General features: G+C 46.5%; 1 protein-coding gene across 2 annotated transcripts in view; it reads left to right on the top strand.

Moving 5' to 3' along the window:
• vwa8 (von Willebrand factor A domain containing 8) overlaps positions 1-22,949 on the top strand; it is a 74,134-nt gene that overhangs the window by 28,044 nt on the left and 23,141 nt on the right. For both annotated transcript variants that reach the window (XM_049009544.1, XM_049009537.1), the window contains 16 exons: positions 4,558-4,633; positions 5,452-5,587; positions 5,709-5,828; positions 6,000-6,205; positions 8,242-8,393; positions 10,811-10,919; positions 11,558-11,696; positions 11,780-11,967; positions 13,797-13,916; positions 14,207-14,268; positions 14,357-14,482; positions 15,545-15,654; positions 16,649-16,803; positions 17,183-17,375; positions 18,178-18,259; positions 18,660-18,864. In XM_049009544.1, the coding sequence (XP_048865501.1) occupies positions 4,558-4,633; positions 5,452-5,587; positions 5,709-5,828; positions 6,000-6,205; positions 8,242-8,393; positions 10,811-10,919; positions 11,558-11,696; positions 11,780-11,967; positions 13,797-13,916; positions 14,207-14,268; positions 14,357-14,482; positions 15,545-15,654; positions 16,649-16,803; positions 17,183-17,375; positions 18,178-18,259; positions 18,660-18,864 (2,179 nt within the window). The remainder of the gene's footprint in view (positions 1-4,557; positions 4,634-5,451; positions 5,588-5,708; positions 5,829-5,999; positions 6,206-8,241; positions 8,394-10,810; positions 10,920-11,557; positions 11,697-11,779; positions 11,968-13,796; positions 13,917-14,206; positions 14,269-14,356; positions 14,483-15,544; positions 15,655-16,648; positions 16,804-17,182; positions 17,376-18,177; positions 18,260-18,659; positions 18,865-22,949) is intronic.

Below are 22,949 nucleotides of genomic sequence, written 5' to 3'. Positions count from 1 at the left end.
CCTCATGTGTGCCACGCCCCCCTGCTTGCCAACGTGTTTCCCTGATTGTTTCCACCTATGTCCGATTACTGTGATCAGTCCCGTGTATTTAAGTCTGAGTCTTGCCTGTGATCGTTGTCCGTCATTACGTGATCTGTGCACATGGTGTTGGTGGTCCCTCGCCTCCCGTGTCTCCTTGTCCCGAATAAACCCCGATTACCCCGATCCTGCTCGTCTGCCTGGTTTTCTGAACCACCGCCCGCACGATCGCCTGTCCACCCGAGCCTTCCCGTGACAGAATGACGGACCACGAACAAGCAGCTTCCGTAACTGTGGAGGACTACCGCAGTTACGTCGATCAGCTGCTATTTTGGATCGCCCAGCCCGGCATCCGGGAAGATCCCCCGGCCTGGGATCTCATCAGCCGGAGCTGGGACATCCTGGATCGGCTGTCCCTGGAAAGGGACGCGCACCTCGCGGAAGAGGTGCGCGGTAACTTCCAGCGGGTGGCCGAGCTCCGTAAAGAGCGGTGGGTTGCGCCACGCGAACCGGGGACCATCCTCCCGCCGTCCGCTTTCTCGGACAGTGCGCAGCCTACCCCCCTGACGGTGACGCGGAGAAGGAGGAAGAAGCAGACGGTCGCCCGGACGATCGTCCTAGGGGCGTGCGCTCTCGTCCCCGCCTCCTTCCCAGCTGGTGAGCCTGAGGAGCTCCCTCTGCTCTTGCCGCCCACGCAGCCGCCGCCCTCGGACTTTGCTCCCACGCGGCCGCCTACGCCGCTCGCGCAGCCGCCTGCGCAGCCGCCTGCGCCGCTCGCGCAGCCGCTCCCGTCTTCGCCTGCTGCAGCCGCTCCTGAGGCACCCCCGTTGCAGTCCCTTGCAGTTCCCGGGCGAGCGCCCCCACGACGACGGTCTGCAGTTCCCGGGCGAGCTTCCCCACAGCACTTGCCTGCAGCCCCTGCTCAGGCCGAGCAGGCAACCCCTGTGCCTGCAGCCCCTGCTCAGGCCGAGCAGGCAACCCCTGTGCCTGCAGCCCCTGCTCAGGCCGAGCAGGCAACCCCTGTGCCTGCAGCCCCTGCTCAGGCCGAGCAGGCAACCCCTGTGCCTGCAGCCCCTGCTCAGGCCGAGCAGGCAACCGCTCTGCCTGCTACAGCCCCCCAGCCCAAGTCGCCTCCTTCGCCGCTGCCTCCCCCATGCGCTGCGTCCCAGCTGGAGGTCCCGAGTGAGCCCCTGGCCATCGCCAATCGGTTCTTTGCCCTCCAGGGGCTGTACTGGAGGATGATGGAGGAACCTGCCACACGGGGCTTCCCGGAGGGGGAACAACTTGCCGTGCACCTGGGGCAGGCTTTCGCCGCGTTCTCCCCTACCTCGCCTCTGAGTGACCTTGAGAGGTTGGCCGAGGATCTCCGGAAGCTGATCTCTCTCCGGAGAGCAGTTCCTGCAGAGGCGCCCCCTCTGCAGCCGCCTGCTGCAGCTCCCGGGCAGGCGCCCCCACTGCAGCCGCCCGCTGCAGCTCCCGGGCAGGCGCCCCCACTGCAGCCGCCCGCTGCAGCTCCCGGGCAGGCGCCCCCACTGCAGCCACCCGCTGCAGCTCCCGGGCAGGCGCCCCCACTGCAGCCAGCTCCTGTTCCTGACCGTGCTCCTGTTCCTGCAGAGGCGCCCCCTCTGCAGCCGCCTGCTGCAGCTCCCGGGCAGGCGCCCCCTCTGCAGCCGCCTGCTGCAGCTCCCGGGCAGGCGCCCCCTCTGCAGCCGCCTGCTGCAGCTCCCGGGCAGGCGCCCCCTCTGCAGCCGCCTGCTGCAGCTCCCGGGCAGGCGCCCCCACTGCAGCCGCCTGCTGCAGTTCCAGGGCAGGCGCCCCCACTGCAGTCGCCTGCTGCAGCTCCTGTCCCTGACTGCGCTCCTGTTCCTGACCGTGCTCCTGTTCCTGCAGAGGCGCCCCCTCTGCAGCCGCCTGCTGCAGCTCCCGGGCAGGCGCCCCCACTGCAGCCACCTGCTGCAGCTCCCGGGCAGGCGCCCCCACTGCAGCCAGCTCCTGTTCCGGACCGCGCTCCTGTTCCTGACCGCGCTCCTGTTCCTGCAGAGGCGCCCCCTCTGCAGCCGCCTGCTGCAGCTCCCGGGCAGGCGCCTCCACTGCAGCCACCTGCTGCAGCTCCCGGGCAGGCGCCCCCACTGCAGCCAGCTCCTGTTCCTGACCGCGCTCCTGTTCCTGACCGCGCTCCTGTTCCTGTCCCGGCGCTCCCTCCGCCTGCTGCAGCTCCCGGGCCGGCGCCCCCTCTGCAGCCGCCTGCTGCAGCTCCCGGGCCGGCGCCCCCACTGCAGCCAGCTCCTGTTCCTGACCGTGCTCCTGTTCCTGTCCCGGCGCTCCCTCCGCCTGCTGCAGCTCCCGGGCCGGCGCCCCCTCTGCAGCCGCCTGCTGCAGCTCCCGGGCAGGCGCCCCCCCAGACTTCCACTCCTGTCCCTGACCGTGTTCCTGTCCCTGACCGCCCTGCAGCAGCTCCAGAGGCGCCCCCTCCGCCTGCAGCAACTCCAGTCCCTGGCCCCGCTCCTGTCCCTGGCCCCGCTCCTGTCCCTGGCCCTGATCCCTCGCCCCGGCAGCGTCGACCCCGACCTAGGGTCGGCCTGTCTGTGTCCCGCAGGGGAAGGGGACACAGACGCAGGGCTGGGGTCCCGCCCGCCCTGCCCCCTGGCTCGCCCTGCCTCGCCTGCGCTGGGGCTCGGTTGGCGCCTGCGGGTCCTGGCCCTCCGGGTCGGCTGTCGCCTGCGGGTCCCCCTCCGATGCCTCGTCGCCCTGCCTCGCTCCCCCCTCCGGTGCCTGGTCGGTCGCCTGGGGGTTCCCCGACGGCGGCTCCTCGGTCGCCTGCGGGGCCCCTACCTCCGGCCCTCCACCGGACGTCGCCGCCTGCTGCGGCTCCCCCCTCCTCCGGGCCTTCGCCCTGGCCCCTTCCAGCTCCCTCGCCCCCTTCCCTGGTGCTCCCTCCTGCTCCCTCCCTGGCCCCTCCGCGGGTCCCTCGCCCTGTCTCCTCGGCCCCTCCGAGGTCCCCTCCGGCTCCGGCCTCCCGGCCGCCTGCGGCCCCTCCGGCTGCCTCCCGTCGCCCGCTGGGGCTCCCACGGGCTCCCCTTGGTTCCCCCTCCTTCTCTCCCTTTCCTGCCCCTATCCCGCCTGTCTTTGTTCCGCCTCCTGCCTTTGTCCCGCCGTCCTCTGTTCCTGGTCCCTTTGTTCTGCCCCGCTCGGTTCCTGGTTTCCCGTCGTTCCCTCCCGTCACTCCCGTTCCTTTTGTTCCGCCTGTTCCCTCTGTTCCGCCCTTTCTAGTCTGTCTCTCTGCGTTCCCTGCCCTTTGTCAAGTCCTGTCTTACGTCTTGTCCCTTGCCGTGTTCTGCGTCTCAGTTTTGTTTCCTGTGCTTCGGTGATTGTTCCGTTTGGTTCCAGGTCCGGGTTCCCGTGTTCCGTCTGTCGCCTCCTCCCTGGCGCGCCCGGTGAAGCGCGCCTTTGGGGGGGGGTTCTGTCATGCCCTGCTCGTCGGCTCCTCATGTGTGCCACGCCCCCCTGCTTGCCAACGTGTTTCCCTGATTGTTTCCACCTATGTCCGATTACTGTGATCAGTCCCGTGTATTTAAGTCTGAGTCTTGCCTGTGATCGTTGTCCGTCATTACGTGATCTGTGCACATGGTGTTGGTGGTCCCTCGCCTCCCGTGTCTCCTTGTCCCGAATAAACCCCGATTACCCCGATCCTGCTCGTCTGCCTGGTTTTCTGAACCACCGCCCGCACGATCGCCTGTCCACCCGAGCCTTCCCGTGACAGGTAATTACATTCCTGAGGTCTGGAGTTGGGCCGCTGACTACGACTCACCGCTTTCCTGCCAATATGGTGTGAAGCGCGTGGATAGCAGAAGCACATGTCGAGTTACGGTATCACACACGGATCAGTGTGATCCATGACGCCCCATCACAGTGTATCACAGAGTTCAATTAAATATTACTTATTGCATTATTACAGTTGTATTTATTATGTGTTACTTATTTTACTGCAGTGATATCTGTTGAATAACCTGCCTCGGATGACTACTTTGATGACCCTCTCCATAAATAGATAGTACTGGATGCCCAGACGTATTTTGACTATTGGGTCTAGCTGTGTTTAGAATTTAAAATTTCGAGGATCATGGTAAAAGTATGTGTAAACAGACATCACCATCCCTCCAGCTGCCCAGGTCCAGCTATGATACTACAGCCCTTGTCATCTCATGAAGGTCCTTTTCCACTCCTGAAAGTTTTTTGAAAGTTGAGACCATATGTTGCTTTGTCCTGGATAGATATGTTAAAAAAAATGCCTTAATATCAGGGCTAACGCTGCCACTTCAGGGATTCTCCTAGTTATCAGCTCTACTGAGAGATGGCCGTGTCCGTTAAAATGAATCTGGGTTGGGTTTAATAGATTCATCTCATGGGGCGCTGTCAATACTGGGTCGAAGGTTTAAAGTTCCAGACAGATTTGGAAGGAATCCTATTTAATGTAGTAATTAATACCTTGGTGATGAAGTCGCATGCGTGAGTTTCACCAGTCCGTTTCTTGTCCACCAGAGACACTACAGTTCAGACGCTCACACTGCAGCCCTCCGTGCGAGACGGAATTATCATTTATGAAGATTCACCCCTGGTAGGTGTCCTTCTTTGCCTGTGGCAGTAGTTACACATGGTACTTAAGTTGCTGCTTTAGTCCTTTTAATAAGGCGCAGTTTCTCTCCTGTCAGAAAATGAAATGGCTTGATTACATATTCTTCCTGTTTTCCCATATGTACTACATTGATTCGGCAAAGAAAACATTGCCAGTCAACTTAAACTAGCTAATGGTTCCATTAAAATGAAACAATGAAATTATAAATAACCCATCTCTGGCCTTTTATATGCCTGTGTCTGACTGGTGGCAGAGCCTAAATACGCTCTATTCACTGATAGTGACATTTATTACTGATGTTTAGAGACTGGCAATGTGGGTGTCCTTTCTAAATGCATTTTAATGATCTTAGCGCCACAAAGACGGTGAGGTGAGATAAAAGCTTCTCCCAAGGCCTCCGTGTGTCACTTCAATTAGCACCCAGCTGAAGCTCTTTGGGTATTAATAGTGTTGGCTTTGATGCTGGTCGGAAGTCCCTTCTGATTTAGAAGCTCCTGATACCTCTGATACTGCAACAGCATCACGACTAAAGATTCATCCTGCTGCTTATGATATTTGCGCTATAAATTAGCGATACTGCTTATCATTACCATAAAGTCTGTGGCCTGGTTAATGTAGAATGACTAAGCAAGGGAAGTATCTGTTTTAAGTTGCATTTCTGTCACTTTCAGCTAGCATTTTTAAATAGATTTTCATTTGGCATTAACAGAAGCCAACGTACGGGTCCTTTAATTACGTCATTTCTGACAATCGCTACACCCAACCGTAAGTTCTCTGTTATCGTGTCCCTTTCCACCTAGGTGAGAGCCGTAAAGATGGGCCACATCCTGGTCATCGACGAGGCGGACAAAGCGCCCACCCATGTCACCTGCATCCTGAAGACTCTGGTGGAGAACGGAGAGATGATTCTCGCCGACGGCAGGCGAATCGTTTCGAGTAAGGCGACTACAGCGCTGCCGTCATATTCTTTCGTTATACTGCCGAGCAAGGAAAACTTTGCAGAATCAGTGGAAAACATCTTTTAAATAGTTATATTGGATGCTCCTTTTTTTTTCAGATCCCAGAGACGCAGAGGAGAGGCCCAACATCATTGTGATGCATCCTGATTTCAGGATGATGGTGTTGGCCAACAGACCTGGCTTTCCATTCCTGGGAAATGACTTCTTTGGTGCACTAGGTAATGTGCTTGGAAAACCACTGGCAGCATGTCCAAGGCTGCCCCTGATGGTACAGGCCTAGGGCTGGCGTCTTGGGATGCCATTCAGCTGCCACGATGGAAGATGAATATTTTTGCTCTTTCCTGGTCGCTGGAGTGTGAAGCTCACATGTAATTCGGCTTGTTTTCTAGGAGACATCTTCAGCTGCCATGCTGTGGACAACCCCAAGCCCCATGCAGAGCTAGCTATGCTGAAACAATACGGGCCCAACGTCCCAGACGCTGTCCTGCAGAAGCTGGTGGCCACCTTTGGAGAGCTGAGGGCGATGGCAGACCAGGGGACCATCACGTACCCTTACTCTACCAGGGAGGTGGTCAACATCGTTAAACATCTGCAGGTAGGATTACAGACGCATAAACCAGGCTGTTGACAGTTCAGTGTTTATTTATTATTATTATCAGCGATGCAAATTACTGGTACATAAGTACGCATGCACCTTTAAAAGTGATATGTGTGGCAATCGATTGTTGTAACAGCGCAAATGCGTATGTGCATTTGCACTGTTATGACAAGTAATTATCGTGCATTTTAACCTTTATACCACAAATGAAGTATGAATTCGCATATAAAGGTTAATATGCAGGGTAATTTCTTGTCATAGCAGCACAAATGGACATAAAATGCATACACATTTGTGCTTTTACAACAATCGATTGCTGCAAGTATCGCTTTAAAGGTGAATGTGTACGTGCATACCGGTTATGTGGGGAAGTGGAAAGTTCAGGTCCAGAGAGTACAAATCCAGGCCAAGATTTTGTCTCAACCAACCAGTTGAGTATAATGAGTCACAGCCACAGAGTACTCAACTGGTTGGTTGAGACAAAGTCTTGGTCTGGATTTGTACTTTCTGGATCTGAACTTCCCATCTCTGGTTATGTGCATCCCTGATTATTATTTAATTTTTTTAACTCTGGTATAATTTTAATGTCTAGCTACATTTTTGAAGGTAACAAATCATCAAGAAATTCTCTCCCGACCCAAGTCCTTATAAGCAGACAAGCTCAGGCAGTGCTGGACAGTGTGATTCATGTAAACAAAGCATGCCATAGTCAGCCCTCTCACTGTCCCCATGACACACACAACGTGGGGGGGGGGGGGTAGCAGATCACTCTTTTCTACTCTGTGTGAAAGGTTATTTATAAGCAGGTCGTTAAATGCCAGCTTCCTTATCGATGGGTCTGGAGAATCTTGTGAACACAGTTGGTCTCTTGCATAGTCCGTGATCGATATCCACTGAGCTTGAAGAAGAGGTCTCACACCAAACTCTTCTGCTCTCCAGCGCGATAGTGACGAAACATGGGAGCTTATTAGTTTTAGCCTCCGTGGTGATTGGAAGCTGACTGGATCCAATGTAGAGCTTTGCTGGGAAATAAGGAGGTCTGCTCTGCTCTTTGTAGTTTGACTGACAGAATGGCATCTGATTTATTAGTCAGATAAATACAGGCTCTGCATAATATCTGTTTATATCAGGACATTTAAGTTGTTGTTGTTCACATCTTAAATAAAATTCTTATTGACCAGATGACAAAAAAGTGTGTGTGTGGTCCAGGTATGCATTACATTGTGGGGAACAGTGTGACAACAATGTCATAAAATGTTTTTTGATACCCACAAGGGGACATTCGATTTTATAAAAAAAAATTTAAAATGCCAGAAGCCTTGTATTTAGTTTGGTTACTTTTGGTAAGGTTATGGCTGGGTGGGGATTACGGTCGTCATTGTTGGGATTAGGGTTTTGTCCATAGAAATTAATAGACAGTCCCCACAAAGGTATACAGGTCTGTGTGTGTATGTGTGTGTATCCCTTTTAATAACCAGGAAAGGTTGTGCCTCATTGATATAGAAATTGTGTCGCTGTTATTTATTGTCTGAGTGTTTTTAGGCCAGGATTAGAAAAGATCAATATTGGTTTAGTCGTGTGTGTGAAATACCAGGATTGTGAATCTTCTACGAACTACAAAAGTCCTCTTCACTGGATGTTCATCACCATGGCAACTGGTCCATGTTGTGGCCGGGGACATTAATCATTACTGGAGATGCCACCTGCATTTCCGTCACCCCTTCCCACATCCAAGCAGTACCTGCCTCTGTTATCCCAGCGGAGACTGGAATGAATGAAGAAACCAGCTGTTTCTTTGGGGATTGGGTCTTGCAGCCTGTTTTCCAGGCCTTTTGTTTGCTTAAGAAAGGAGCGATTAGCTCAGGGCACAGGACCCACGTCAGGGAACGAGATCATGCCGACTTTTATGGACTGTTGGAGACGTGTGTGATGCTTGATTAAACGTGCATATGTTCACTGGTAAGGCCACCGATGCCTTTTCACCTGTCAGTTTAACCAAAAGTGTGTGTTGTCATTCCTCTCTCCCGCAAAAGAAATTTCCAGATGAAGGACTGGCCAACGTGGTACGCAACGTCTTCGACTTCGACTCCTACAACAAGGAGACGCGGGAGATCCTGATCACGGCCTTACACAAGCACGGCATTCCAGTCGGGGCCAAGCCGACCAGTGTGAACCTGGCTAAGGAGTAAGGGAAATGCTTTACTGCCATGGGCTGATGGGCGAGAGAGAGGGTTTTGGGAGTCAGATATTCAGCACTCCCAAGACTGTTTAAAGGGATTTCTTAAAGGCAGGGCATTTGGATGATGTAGAGAGAGTACTTGAAAATGCATCATTTTGCCAGAAATGTTTTCAGTGTGTCCTGGAGCACGGTCCAATCAGGACAGCTGTGACCTCATTATTGGAGTCTTGCTCACAGTGGTTGTTGCATTTCCAGCTAATTTGTTGGTCAGCAATAGGAGAAATATTACAATAAAACTGTACTTCTTAAGGCATTAAGTACCATTAGCAAGATCTGCTGCTGATACATAAACTTGCATTGTTTCTACTGATTATATGTCAGTGAAACCTGCACAACTTGTTTTATCGTGGATTATAGTATGAAAGGTAATATGACATATTGGATCGGTGCATTTAGTCCTACAGTGATATACTGTGCTATAAATGGATAGTATAAATACTGTTAGGCAGCCCCTTGGGATACGGTACTTTGTAGGTTGTCCCACTGTGTGTATAAATCACTGTTACCTAGATTGTAGATAACAGTTTTGAGTGGATCGATGTAAACAATCCAGAGCTGCCCAGCAGTATTCAGTACAGTATCAACATACACATTCCCTGCTGTCAGTTTGCAGCCATGTGCTAAGTATCCAGATGTGAGATGTCCAGTCTTTTCATTCAGGCAGTAACGTGGACACATTTGCGATAAGCTAACCTTTACCTGCATTGCAATAACGTTCTGGATGAAGTCCGGGATGTTGTGGACAAAACACAACTTTATTCCAAGAATTGTACACCATTGTCTATAACCCTTACTTAAAATTGACATTTTAAACAGCAGTTGTGTGAAGATACAGGTAAACCATTTAGACAGCTTTCTGTTACACACTTTTACGCACGATTTTCAGAATAATTATTTTATTTTGCGTAACAAGGAAGTTAAGCAAGTCCTTATTGAAGGGTTTGCGTTCATTTCACTGTATAGTTTTCTTTGAATAAAGGAAAATATTTGTTTCTTCAGTCTCCTGTATTTTCTCTGTGATTCGATTGTCTATTGATACACGACATCACTAAAAGTGATATTTTCTTCATTAAAAAGAACTAAACAGAAAAGAAACAAGTATTTTCTTTTTTTTATGAAGTTTTTAAAAAAAAATAAGTTTATGTTCATGATTTTGGTGTGATGTGTTTTGGATTTGGAACGCAAATTTGTTTAATTTTAATCTTATGTTTTCTAGACAGGAACGGGGGGGTGGGGGGCATAGCTGGGCCGCCTGACAGTAAATCGCCTTTGGCCCCTGCACCCAGTTTTACGTATTCAGGGGCCCCTGATGCCTTCTGGGCCCCCTGAAACTGTCAGGGTTTCCATTCCCCCTCTGCGCCCCTGGACAGGGAGCCAGGGGTTAAGGATGATCACCCCGGCAAAATCAGACTAATGAGCAGAAATGAAAGCGCACCTGGACGTGGAATCACCCTCAGTACAGTCACATGACAATAACGTAATCACACATCCATGAATTTCCTCTGGGGATCTATCATTACCCAGATCCTCGGAAGGCTTCACAGTTTTTCTGAGGTATATGAAGAACATTCCACGCACTCCTCGAGACGTCGACAGGACAAATTGGAAAAACTATATATTTTTTGCCAGATTTTCCTGTCGACTTTTATTTGTTAGTTATATGCAGTGTAGAGTAAAGCCAGAAGCAGTTGTGGTATTTCTGTTTTTGCACTCAGTTTTCATTCCCCAGAAAAGAAAAATTTGCTCCTTCGGAAGAAAATGACGAGAAAAAAAAAACCAGTAAACAGCAATTTAGTCACAATGACTAGAATCAATCCCAAGCTCAACGTGGGATGTTTGTTCTGAGCAGAGATCAGGAAAGGCTTACATCTTACTCTGCGGGGGGGTCTAGTGGCTTTGGAAGGATTATCTGACTTTTTTTTTCATTGGAACAGATCATTATTGTATAATACTGACTGAAAACATCTTACACAGCATTTCTTTTCTAATGAACTTGTAATAGATACATTATTTAATCATTATCAGTATCATTGGTCTGTTTTAGATAGATCAGTAAATAAAAGTGAAATTATGCATATGTGTATGTATATATGCATGTGTGTGTGTGTGTGTATATACAAATACATACGTGTGTATATAATATATATACATAATACACACAATATCTTATATGTGCATGTGTATGCACACACATATATGTGTGTATATTTTTATTATAATTTTTGAACTAGCCAACACCTGTTTATGCATAAGTTTGTTGTTGCAAACATTTGTTGTACTGTCTGCATGTTGCTTATGAAGAAGGAAGAAAAGATAAGAGGATATGCACCATGAAATGGGCCTGATGTTGTGGACTTTTTCAGGTTAGCATTACCCGAGTGCCGGATGACGGGATACTGGACCATTAACCAGTCTGGGAGTGCCAGGCACAAGCTGCTGTGTCCCACAGAGTCCAGCCCAATCGATGTGAAGGTAGGAAAAGGGCTTAAATATGTGCCAGGGATTAGCTTTGGTCTTAGATACTTCTATTGTGAAATGTAATAAATAGCTGGTCATTGTGTTTCACTGTGTACAGAATACTTGGTACCACATTATTTGATGGGGCACAAAAAATATAGTATCATGCTATTACTTATGTATTAATTAACCACAAACTAAGTTACATACTGATGTCATGTTCATTCATTATTAATAAATTGTGCTGCATCTTTTATCTCAAGCAGTTACTATGTTTGTTACTATATCTGTTAATTCTATAAACCTTTGTGAAGGAACTAATGAAGTACTGAAGGAACGAGTCATGAATAACACAAGTGAAATACTGATCTCGTGTTTGATCATCATTAATGAATGGTGATGCATGTTTTATCTCAAGTAGCTACAGTATTTGTTCACGGTGTGTTCTTCATGGTAACTGAGTAGCTTCGTACTGGGTGTGAGTCCTTGTGCCCGTTTTTAGAAGGATTTCAAGCTTCCCCTTGAAAATGAAATGGGGATTCCAGACAGGATGTGACATCACACAAAGGGCATGAATCATAGTCCCCAAGATGAAGGAAGGTGTGTTTTGTTGGGTTACCTTGACTCAGTGATAATGGATGCTCGTGTCTCAGGGCCCAGCGTATCTGCGAGTCCAGGCATACCCCCTTGAGAGGCATGAATCCAGAGCACTGAGCTTCAGCGAGGAGCAAAGCCATTGGCAGATCCCCATCAATGACGTCAACATAATCTGTGACGTCACCACTGACAAAGGTAAGTCCCCGCGCTGAGGGAACTTGACCTCCTTTTTTGTCGGTGGTGACCTTCATGAAAAGCTTCTTAAAAATGTCTTTCAGATTCTATATACGTGGCTACGTGCAACCCAGTGTCCCTATATGCCATGAGGGCAAGCGGAGACACCATCCACTACATGGACCTATATGATGTCTTCCCCCGCACTCTCAGTGGCGTCTGGCAACCCTTCGTCACTGTGGCTGCACTAGGCAACCCGCTGGAAGGCCAGATGGTGTTGCACGAGGAGCAGGTGTGACACGGCTCTCGGTTCGAACGCAGTCACGTCGTATGTTTACATATCTACAGTTACTGGGCTGATGATGTGGTATGAAAAAGCAAGCAACCTTGATTAAAACAATCATCTAAACGCCCGTATAGTAAATGTTACGGACATTTCATTCATTCTCCATTGGGAGCTTGTGAGATGCAATGAGCACAGCCCCAGAAATCCGCGTTCAGCACCGAGACCTAAAAAATGAAAATAGCACAGGCTTTGCAGTTTATAATTAGTGGCTGGGTCACTGTTTTAATTTAAAATCAAACGGCGTTCTCACGAGCCGTGTGAGCGGCAGTACTAACCTCGGCTATTTTCCACTCAATTGGGCTAGCATTTTTTTTCTGTGGGAAAATACAGAAGAGCATGAGTATTTGTACACATTTTTAAATACATTTTCTTTAGCGTTATTTGAGCCTGTTAACCTACCTGACATTTAACCTGAGGTTTAAAAAAAAATGGTGAATTTTATTTGCTGTCAACTGACCAGTGATTATATACAGCCACAATACGTGGACACCGTGAGTTCACTGTACCTAACTTAGTGTGTAACTGTCACGCACAAAGCTTTTATTTTTTTATGACTGTCAGAAAGCATGCCATTAGATGCTATTAAGGGCTGTTAACGACCTGATGATGGAAGAGCATCTCAGCCAAGCATATGACAAGTGCTTTAACCCATGTGTTTAAATAGAACTCGACTTGCACGATATAACGAAGGTGCTGAGCAAACAGTGCCTCGTGTGGTCGACATTAGAATAGCGTGGTGGGGCCTCTTGTGGCCCAGAGACCAGAACCTGTGCCTTACATAGGACTGGCCCATTACGCTATGAACTTCTATCCTTCAGTCCCTCCCACTGCCAGCCCTGCACACTCGGACGCTAGAAGAGTCATCAACAGGGCCGTATTTTGCAATGTATCTGTCCCATAAAACTTCTCTTGCCTAATACGGTTTTAGAACAGACGTACGCACAAGGAACAAATTAAGAAAAGATACTCAGAAAAACAGCTGTTGTGTATTATATAAGAAGGAACATTCTAAAAATATCTCTGGAAAAAAAAACCTGACTTATTACTTCTGTCCAAAGCGTGGAATTCCAGACATCACGAGCAGTTCACCCAGGGGTCACGGCTGTCCCAGTGCAGAAAAAACAAAGCCCAAACTGAACACGGTGGTCGGTGTCCCTGACAGATTGCCAGAACCGATAAATTTATTTGATGGGGACGCAGACCTTCTATAAATATCGCAGAGGGTGAACATCGCATGTCGCTGAATCCGTACAAAAATCATTTAGATCAAAAGTGGCCAGGAGGTTCGTTCGGTTCACTTGCCTTACATGTTAGAGCAATTTGAAGATGTAGCAGACGACGTCATGAATTAAGGCCTGTTTAGGATTTGCGCAGACTGACAATCCTGGGTTCACAAGGCTGGAGATGAGCAATGTCGTAGAGGATAATAACGCTTTTGTTTTTATTTCGATACAGTATTTTTCTAGATAGTCATAATTTATGACAAACTCGCATCACTCACAGATGCGCTGAAGGGCTACTCATGCTGTGGCCCTAGGAAGCCCTCAAGTAAACACTAACAATGTGTTCTGATGACCTGAGCCTCAATCATCCCTGAAATAAACAAAAAATGTCCTAATAAGCATGTTAAGGTTTGGCCCCCTCTGCTGGTGAGTTTAGGTAGTATTTACTTATATGTTCTTAATGTGACCTTATAAGCATTTTAGGGAATGAATGAATGAACGGATAACTGAAAACATGTCTTTCAAACTCATTTGACTTTTTCCGTCTCACAGAGTAACACCGTCTTGTACCTGGACCTGGTAACAGGGGCTGTACGTCGCCTGCTGCTATCTCAGGAGAAGGAAGAACCATCCAAGAAATCTTCTAATTGGTGGATGAGCAAGGAGAATCGGGTGATGACCAGCACTATATTGAGTCATGCTTCAAGACAATACTAATTATCTTCACGTTAATGCTGTTCCTCTCACAGTCAGGTTTAAGCATCATGTTTATCCTGTATTACCTTGGTCTCTAAAATCTGATGTTTTTTAATTTTCAGTTCATCACAGATGGAAAACTGCGCTCACCAGTTCTGTTTCAGTTTATGGCAGATTTGCTCATGAATCTGAAAAATGCAAAGTCTAGAAATAGTTTTCACAAAGTCGTGGTTTAATATGAAGCATCTTGGTTTATTTTCTTCTAGCCATTTAAAATGTGCCGAGAATTTGCCCATAAAAACTGGCTCCTGTTCTACAGAGAAGACAGGTGAGCTTTTTTCCATGCTAACCCTGCTCATCAACACCCTTGTGTCTGAGCGTACAGCATAGTGTGGAAACTACTCTATTTTGGACAGTAATCGGCTGGATGTGTTGGATGTCCTGGAAGGCCGACTCCACACGATCTCCCTGCCTGTAAAGCTTAAGGCCGTCTTTCTGGTAGCCGAGGACCGATGGCTGATCATCGAGAACAAGACTGACAAGTAGGTTCACTGTATCTCAAGTAATGTACAGGACAGAGACTTAAAGCAACTCGCTCTAACTTCCCAGATGATTGATACCAGGGATGGGACCATTCCGGAACGCATTCCTCAATTCCAAGCCAAATCAGGAAATGAAACTGAAATTAGAATTCAATTCCAATTCTATTCCTCGTAGTTTTTTTTTCCAGTACCAACTCCAGTTCTATTTCCTGATTTGCACTGGAATTGAATGCATTCCGGAATGGCACCAACCCTGAATGATACCACTGGTTTCTAGACAATGCAATAAAATTGAAAAAATAGAGGATTGGATCTGGACTCCAGTGGCTTTTCTTCTTTCTGTTATACCTCCACCAGAGGTGTAACACAAACATTTCGGCACTTTGCCTTCATCTCTGTATGTTTCCAAGAGTGCACACAGTTGTTTATAAAGTCAAATCAATCTCACTATCCATCGATCCATCCATTTTCCAAACCGCCTATCCTACTGGGTCTCGGGGGGGTCCGGAGCCTATCCCGGAAGCAATGGGCACGAGGCAGGGAACAACCCAGGATGGGTGGGCCAGCCCATCGCAGGGCACACTCACACACTATTCACTCACACCTCACCATCATAATTAACTAATAGACACCTTATGGACTGTTAAGATTTAACCCAATCAGTGCAGTTCATTATTTCGTAGCCATACCCCCATAAGTGTTACCCAAGAAATCACCACTGACACTCTGCGGGATGAGCTAATTAGACATTCTAAACTTTACTATTTTTCCATAGAAACACTATATGACAGCAGAAATAAGTTTTAGTCAAAACAGCATCTGTAAGCTCTGGTCTTCTAAGAGTAGCACGCCATGGAAACTGCCTCAGTTTGTTTGGATATGAAGCTCTCCAGTTGTTTAATACATGCACGAACAAATTCATAATTTATAAGCTGCAGAGTAAACTATGTTAAGGAGGAATAATGACACTCTTCTTGTAGTGGTATTTTCTACCATGTTCTTTTTCCACTGTCAGTAGTTTAATAACATTAATTCCATTTTTTAAATGTATTTATATAACAGGAAGTTCCTGTTAACCAAGCCTATGCACATGGGAGCAGAGGATTCTGGGATTTGTCAGCTGCACGCTGTCACTGAGGATGCTGTCAGCACTGGTTTTGGGATGACCTCAGGTAACTTATACTCCCCGATTGGTTAAGCTTTGTCTAGGCATTTAACTACAGCTGTGTTTGCAGGTAGAAACACTGTTGCGTTGTTTCTTCTACATTACCAGCAATCGGTGCTGTCCCAAAACTAAAATACTCCTCATTTTATATTAAGGTGGAAACAAGTTTATTGCAGTATTTAGCGTGTATTTAATTAAATGTATTAGTGAAAATGGTGAACCAGTACTTAACCACTGTTATTGAATGATGCTCCATATCGTTCTGTGTTTATCAGTGATTATTTGAGGTGCAAAACATTTTTTTTTAGGTTATAGGTGTAAAAATGTAACCCGTATGACCGAAGGGTGATCCTCCCAGGGTTACTGTCCCGTTACCGTGACGCCAGTGTCATGCGCTGCACTGCATGAGGACGTGATTGATGCAGAGTTGGTCTGCTTCCCTGCAGCTCATTTACGGGACATAATTCATCTTACTTTATGTACATCGTCGGAAATGATTGATTTTTTTTTTTGCACATAACCACATATATTTTATATGTATATATTTAAGCGAAAGACCTTCAGGACTTTTTTTTCGACTCTCTTGAAGAACCAAGTGTCCAGTACAGCCTCTCAGAAATGCCAGTCCACCTTATCGGCAGCTCATGTTGACACCTGCCGCACGGTGATTTGTTACCACTTGTGAAGATGAACAAAAAGGTCACTGGGAAAGGCTGATGTGTCCCCGATATGACTGCTAAGTGACGGTGACGCATGGCCATCCCAGACAGACCGGAGAACCTCAAATCCATCTTGGACTTCACCAGGGAGTGCTGTGGTGTAACGAGTATTTACCGAATTATCTGTTAGGCTGAGGGTAAAAGACTTTAAATTCCTGCTCAAAACATGTGTAATAAAGTAATAAAAATACCACTTTCTTGGGCCAATTTTGAGAAAACTGAACTGAACTGAGCTGTTTTGTTGTCCAGGTATATTCCCAGCTTTTATTTTTTATTCTTCAGGGGTAGAAAGGGATGTTCCCCAAGAAATTTCCAGTGACCAACTGCCCTCTGAGAATCTGAGTTCAGCTCTGGGACAGAAAATCTCCTCTCCCAATCGAGTGCTGTCTGACGCCGGCTCCTTCGCCACACTAATAGTGGGCTTCCCTGACCTCATGGTGAGATCTGATATCACACAATTATAGTCACTTTTTTTTTTGTTGTGAGATTTATTGGTAACACTCTCCAGATTGTTTCTGTGTAAATGTATCTGTTCTGTAATATATATCCTGCACCAATAAACTAGAAAATTAAGCCTTGACAACTAACTCCGACATACTTCATGAACTGCCTTGTGAAGCGGTAGTAGATGTAATGCAGCTATTCATTCAAATGAACGGATCTCTTCATGGTTTGCTACCAAGGATGCAGCAAATCTTCAGCAGATGGCTACAAATCTCCGTTCTGCTCCTCGTTATACCGTCCTACGGGAAGCGAGTAGTGGTCTGAGAGGAAGCTAATTTAATTTAATATTCCTGTTCCTGACTGTCCTATCAGTCACCCAATGAAATCTACAGCATTAAGAGGAAGTCACGCCTGAGCACTGAGACGGGGGCAGACATGTTCTTCAGTGGGAGTCGTCGTTCAGGACCAGCCAAGAGGGTGAATTGCGTGACCCTTCTGGCAGCCAATCAGGTGGTGCGAGCCCTGCCCCCTGGGGACGTGCCCCTGGCTGACATCTACCCCAAAGGTCAGAATCCTCCTCGCTTTACACACTCGCTTAGTCTCGTACAGCCTCTAGGCCCAGATGGTCTGATTTTTTGACTTTCTGTACATCGTGGGACTAATTTCTATAGTACAGGCTGTACAGGCTTTACATTGACTGTACCTTCATAATACTTTTATATTGCATTCATAAAACGTTAAGTACACCTTCATAATGCATTCATTAAACATTCATAATGCATTCATAAACATCATGTATGTATACCTTCACATCCTAACAGCTCTAATATACATTAATGACATATGATAATAATGAACATTACACTTGTATAATCATGTAATGTTTGTCATTAATGTATATTAAAACTGTTAAGGGATGTTAGGATGTTAAGGTACGTGCAGGCTGCTTATGAATGTTCTATGAATACATTATGAATGCATTAAGAAGTGTTACCGTTCATGCACAATAGTCATAATTTATTTAGCACATCTGCAAATAGATGTACAATTGGGCAGTTACTAGCCTAGACTTTCACGGTTGATCAAAGACATGACTGGGATTTAAACCCAGGAACTGTTTACTCGGTCGATGCTTTACCTGACTAAGCCACAGTGCTGCAAGATGCAGTGTAGTAATTAGAATTAATCAGTATAGCGTTTCGTTGGGGCTTTAGTGTTATCACTGCACATTCTACAGCCGACCAACAGTTGAATCTTGGAGCTCTGACACTTAGACCCTCTACTGTCAGGAAGACTGTACAGATTTTGAGTTGAGCTCGGCAGACATTTGCAGATATGACCATGAGTCTTGCTACGTGTCCACACAGACGTCACTCCCCCAATGAGTGAAGCCTATTTGGAAGTGACAGACCTCAACTCCAAGAAGGTCAAGTACATTCCAGTTCCAAGGTATTCGGGTGGCAACATGTGTCATATGTCATATACACTCTATATAAGCCTATATTTTGTATTTTTGTGGCCAGTTCAGTTACTGATCTAATGGTTTTGCTGCTTTTGTGGAAACTAGGGCCCCCAAACTATCCTATAGCTTTATGTTGTGTGTGTGTGTTGCTTTTATTATTCTTTAAAAAATGTTTTTTTCCGCCCAGAGAAATCATCAAACAGCTTGACATGGTATGCCAGTAGAGTACAATAAAAAGAACCTGTTTTTCTTAGTAGCTGTTATAGTCAAACAGTGACAATTTTCTGTCACTTGATGGTGTCTTTGGCAGAGTGGCTATCCTTTAAAAAAAATGTGCGATTTGTTTTGAGGTTTTTTTTTTGCTTCCCAAATCTTTTTTTTTCCCAGGTCCATGACACTCTCTCCCTACACCAGCTGGTTGTCCAAGGTGTCTGACACGGACATACTCCTGGCTCCAATGGGAAACTCTGGAGTTGTGACAGTGGACATGGGCGGCTGTCTCCGGCTTTGGGAAACTGGGCTGGACAACTTACAGCGCTCCCTGCTGGAGTGGAGGCGCATGATTGGCACAGAAGATGGCAGGCCAGTGCAGGTAAGTTTGAGGGAAATCGCAGCTGAACATCCCTGGCATAATCCGTCTGTCCTAACAGTATCATTCGCAAGCTTTGTGCTTCATATCTGCAGGGGAATTCTACAGGTATATTTCCAAATGTATTTTTCAGGATTAAATCTGGGAGATTCATGAGTTTAAAAATTCCTTCGTGAACAAGATGTAATGTGTTTAGTTGGTGTTCTTTATGTATTTGGGAAAATGTGTGCAATATTTTTTGCCAAGTTTCCTGGAATATTTCTGTGTTGCTAAACCAATAGCAAGACCAAGGCAGGACCTAGTGAGTAATATGCTGTCCTGATTATTAAGATGTGAAAAGACACAAAATCAAGACCTTTTGCTCTAAATGTATAATAAACATATGAGAATTTCTGGATGACATAATATTGAGTGCTTTGATAATTTTTTTTTTAAAAAAGGAAATTATTCTGACCTGCTTGGCTGTAAATCATATTGAAATATAGTGATTCATCGTAACACCTCGGAGGAGCAGACCTTGCTCGTAAAGATCAGACAAAAGCAGCGATAAAATCTTTAAAATATACAGCCTAGGATATTAATGGGGGTGGTGTGAGATTGCTGGTTCAAATCCCAAAGTCAGCGGCCTGATCCGTTACTGCTTTCTACTGCTTTCTCTCAAAAAATGTTCGTTGCTTTAGATCAAAGCCTTTGATAAATAAATTAAATACCTGTAGTCATTTTCATTTATCCATCCATTTTTCCAAACCGCTTATCCTACTGGGTCGCGGGGGGTCCGGAGCCTATCCCGGAAGCATTGGGCACGAGGCAGGGAACAACCCAGGATGGGGGGCCAGCCCATCGCAGGGCACACTCACACACCATTCACTCACGCATGCACACCTACGGGCAATTTAGTAACTCCAATTAGCCTCAGCATGTTTTTGGACTGTGGGGGGGAAACCGGAGTACCCGGAGGAAACCCCACGACGACATGAGGAGAACATGCAAACTCCACACACATGTGACCCAGGCGGAGACTCGAACCCGGGTCCCAGAGGTGTGAGGCAACAGTGCTAACCACTGCTCCACCATGCCGCCCCCTGTAGTCATTTTTTCTTCCATTAAGATCTCCCCTCCCCCCTCTCCTATAGGTGGGGAATTACTTATATCCTAACTACCTGTCATTCTTTGGTTGCGGTCCTCGCAATCTGCAGAGCCTATCTGGTCGTTTTGCTGAAAGAATAAATATTCCCAATGCCGGTTTCATTACTGTTCATTGAGAACTAGGGCGCGTTTATCTAGCTCACGCAATCTATAACAAAACACAATTGTGACTATGAAGCGTGTGAAAGAATTCCTCTTGAAACCAGCATGCTTTATTATGTTTTTTTAAGTGCTCCAATAACATGATTGCAGTAATGCGTTTTGAATGCTGTTAGACATGATTTTTATTTACATTTCTGTGTGCCTGGTGCCACCACAAGGTGGCAGGCTTTCTTTACTAATTCGGTGAGAGATACATGTGCAGGGCAGTTTAACCGTCGGCACTGGGGTTTGAACCCTGCCTCCCGCCTGTGTGTGGAGTTCATTCTCCATGTGTCGTCTGGGTTTCCTCTGGGTCCTCCGCTTTCCATGCGCAGTCCAAAGACTTGTAGTTAAGCTAATAGGTCTTTCTAAATTGCCCCCACTGTGGCCTTGTGGGACAGACCCCAGGCTCCCCCTGCGGCCCTGATAAGTGGTTAGAAGATTTATGGATGGACAGATGTTTGTCCTGTATGATGAATTATTACAGATGTTCATATATTTTGTATATAAATGTTATTGTATATGTAGCTGCTTGCAGTATGAGATTCAGTGGGATGTGTGCTTACTGCAGTGGGTGTACGTGTTCTTATTTGTGCAGCAGTAATTTTTGGGACACTTTGCATTCGTGCCCCCCCCCCCCCCCACCCAGAGTGCCCCCCCCCAGAGTGCCCCCCCCCCCCACTTCAGTCACACCCTGTCTGTTTTTCCCACATGTTATTTCCTCTCTGGCTTCACACACATATTTTCACTGACTTGTTTTTCCAAACCTCAGCTCCATTTAAAGCAGCATTTTTTTTAGTTATTCACTTAAATGAGCCAAAGCAATTTACTTAACTTAGCAATCTCATTAGTGTCTTTTCATGTTGCTAATTTCCCGACATGGTCGCCCAAAGTGCAGGAACAAAAGATTTAAGGATAATTTATATCAATATTTGCAAATGTTTATTTACTGAAGCAATCACACAACACTGCTCAAATATCAGCAGGGACATTGATGGGTTAGGGTTACAAATTCAGTTTTTGCTCTATACCAGTTCGGACTAGTTTGTGAAATGTTCTTGAGTTTTGTCTATTCATACAGTGGGTCAGTTTAGACTAACCCTCTTTCACACCTGGGTCATGGCCCGGTACATCCTGGATTTGCTTGCTATAAATATCTCGGAAAAACTCAGGAAACATCGCTATATTTTTGATTTAACTGTTTACTTCTTGTAGCTTTGCCTTGGCTTAGTTAACTGAACGCAATTTATGTCCTGTTATTTATAGTTAATGAGAGGGAACGGACTGAAAGGTAGTTGTCAGAAATCAGGCCATCTAGCAGGGTTGGATTTGCAGATTAAATCTGGCTTCCCCTTAATGCAGTAAACACATGCCTTTGTGTTTTTATTCAGCTGGTATGAAGGGACAAATCAGTACGATTGACTTGAGAAAAATCGTAAGTAACATTCATCTGCGATGTCTGCCGTAATGTCATTTATCTGTCATTTAAGCACTTCCTTGGTTGATTTATAATTCATTTCCCTGTCAGATGTTGTATAGTACCAATCTGGCAGTTGGAAGGATCATTTGCCCTTTTAGTGTTCCAGACTGGTTCGTAAATAAGTGACTTGGACTTTCGATGCCCTCTGCTCCATGCCTCTTCCAGGCAGAGTGACTCTGCTGGGGGTCTACCAACACCCCAACTCGCAAAGCCGGGAACAGGCTTAGTTCCATGACTAACTGTTCACCAGAAGCATTTAAAAGGTCATTCCAGCTTAAAGGTCCTTTTCCAGTCCATGGGAAGAGAGTGATGAAATAGGCGGGTGTTTAAAAATCCATTCGGATTCTGTGCTGGACTGTGAAATTTCACTGTGCTAGAGGGGATTCCAGGAGGGAGCTGAAAGGGGCTGATTTATGATCATAACAGACTGATGATGTTGGTATTGTATTGCTGTGGGCAGAGTGGCTGATTGCTGGGCCAGAAATGTGGAACTGCTGACTAACATTGATTGATGATGCCCAGGCTGATTTTGCTGCAGACTGACGCCGCTACCTAATGTCAAAGTTTACGGCACGAGTTTGTAGGCTGAGCAGACCGAGTTCTGCGCACTGATTGGTTAATCCCGAAAGACGGGGGCGGGTGCCTGAGAGTTCCCTACACCAAGGGCTCATTGTGCTGGAGGAAGCCCTAGTTTAGCCCACTGTCGACCTCATGAATAAGTCCATTATGATGTCATACAGAGCTGTCATTTGTCTCTCAGTGCTGTCATCGGAAACCAGTCGTCCTCTTCTTTAATTAAATCTAGTACGTTAAAAATTGTTTCCATTATTCCTGATGAACATAACATCTTTGGAATTTGGTTTTGGAAATTGTTTGGAAAAATTTGGGAAAAGTTTCTGCAGGACAGATAAAGAATGCATTTACATTTTTAGTTATTTTTCCCTGACTTTCTAGCGTGAACTACATCAGTGTTTGGAGTTCAGTTTGTATTCATCCTTACAGTGTTTTGTGAATGTTATTTATCAATAATGAATATTACAAAATATTATTAAAGATGCAAGATAATGCAGACTATTGATATGCATAATAAAGTTTAGTTTCTGCTAGGTGCACTTAGAGGTCTGACAATCAGTCCCCAGGTTTTACCGGCTGGAGTTTGGTTAATTTTAATTTTAATGGTTAATTTTGTTCATCATCAGTATTGCAGCGTTGATTATAGCTTCTCCTAAGTTGTGTACGGATCACAGCAAATTACAAAGTTCACAGAGTGAAAGTTAAAGGGTCTGAGCTCAACATGATCAGTAAAATGAAAACTGTGTAA

The sequence above is a fragment of the Brienomyrus brachyistius genome, chromosome 1 (genome assembly GCF_023856365.1).
Source record: "Brienomyrus brachyistius isolate T26 chromosome 1, BBRACH_0.4, whole genome shotgun sequence".
NCBI classification, from domain to species: domain Eukaryota; kingdom Metazoa; phylum Chordata; class Actinopteri; order Osteoglossiformes; family Mormyridae; genus Brienomyrus; species Brienomyrus brachyistius.
The sequence above is the reverse complement of the archived record's forward strand: the minus strand, read 5'-3'. Positions and strand labels throughout refer to the sequence as shown.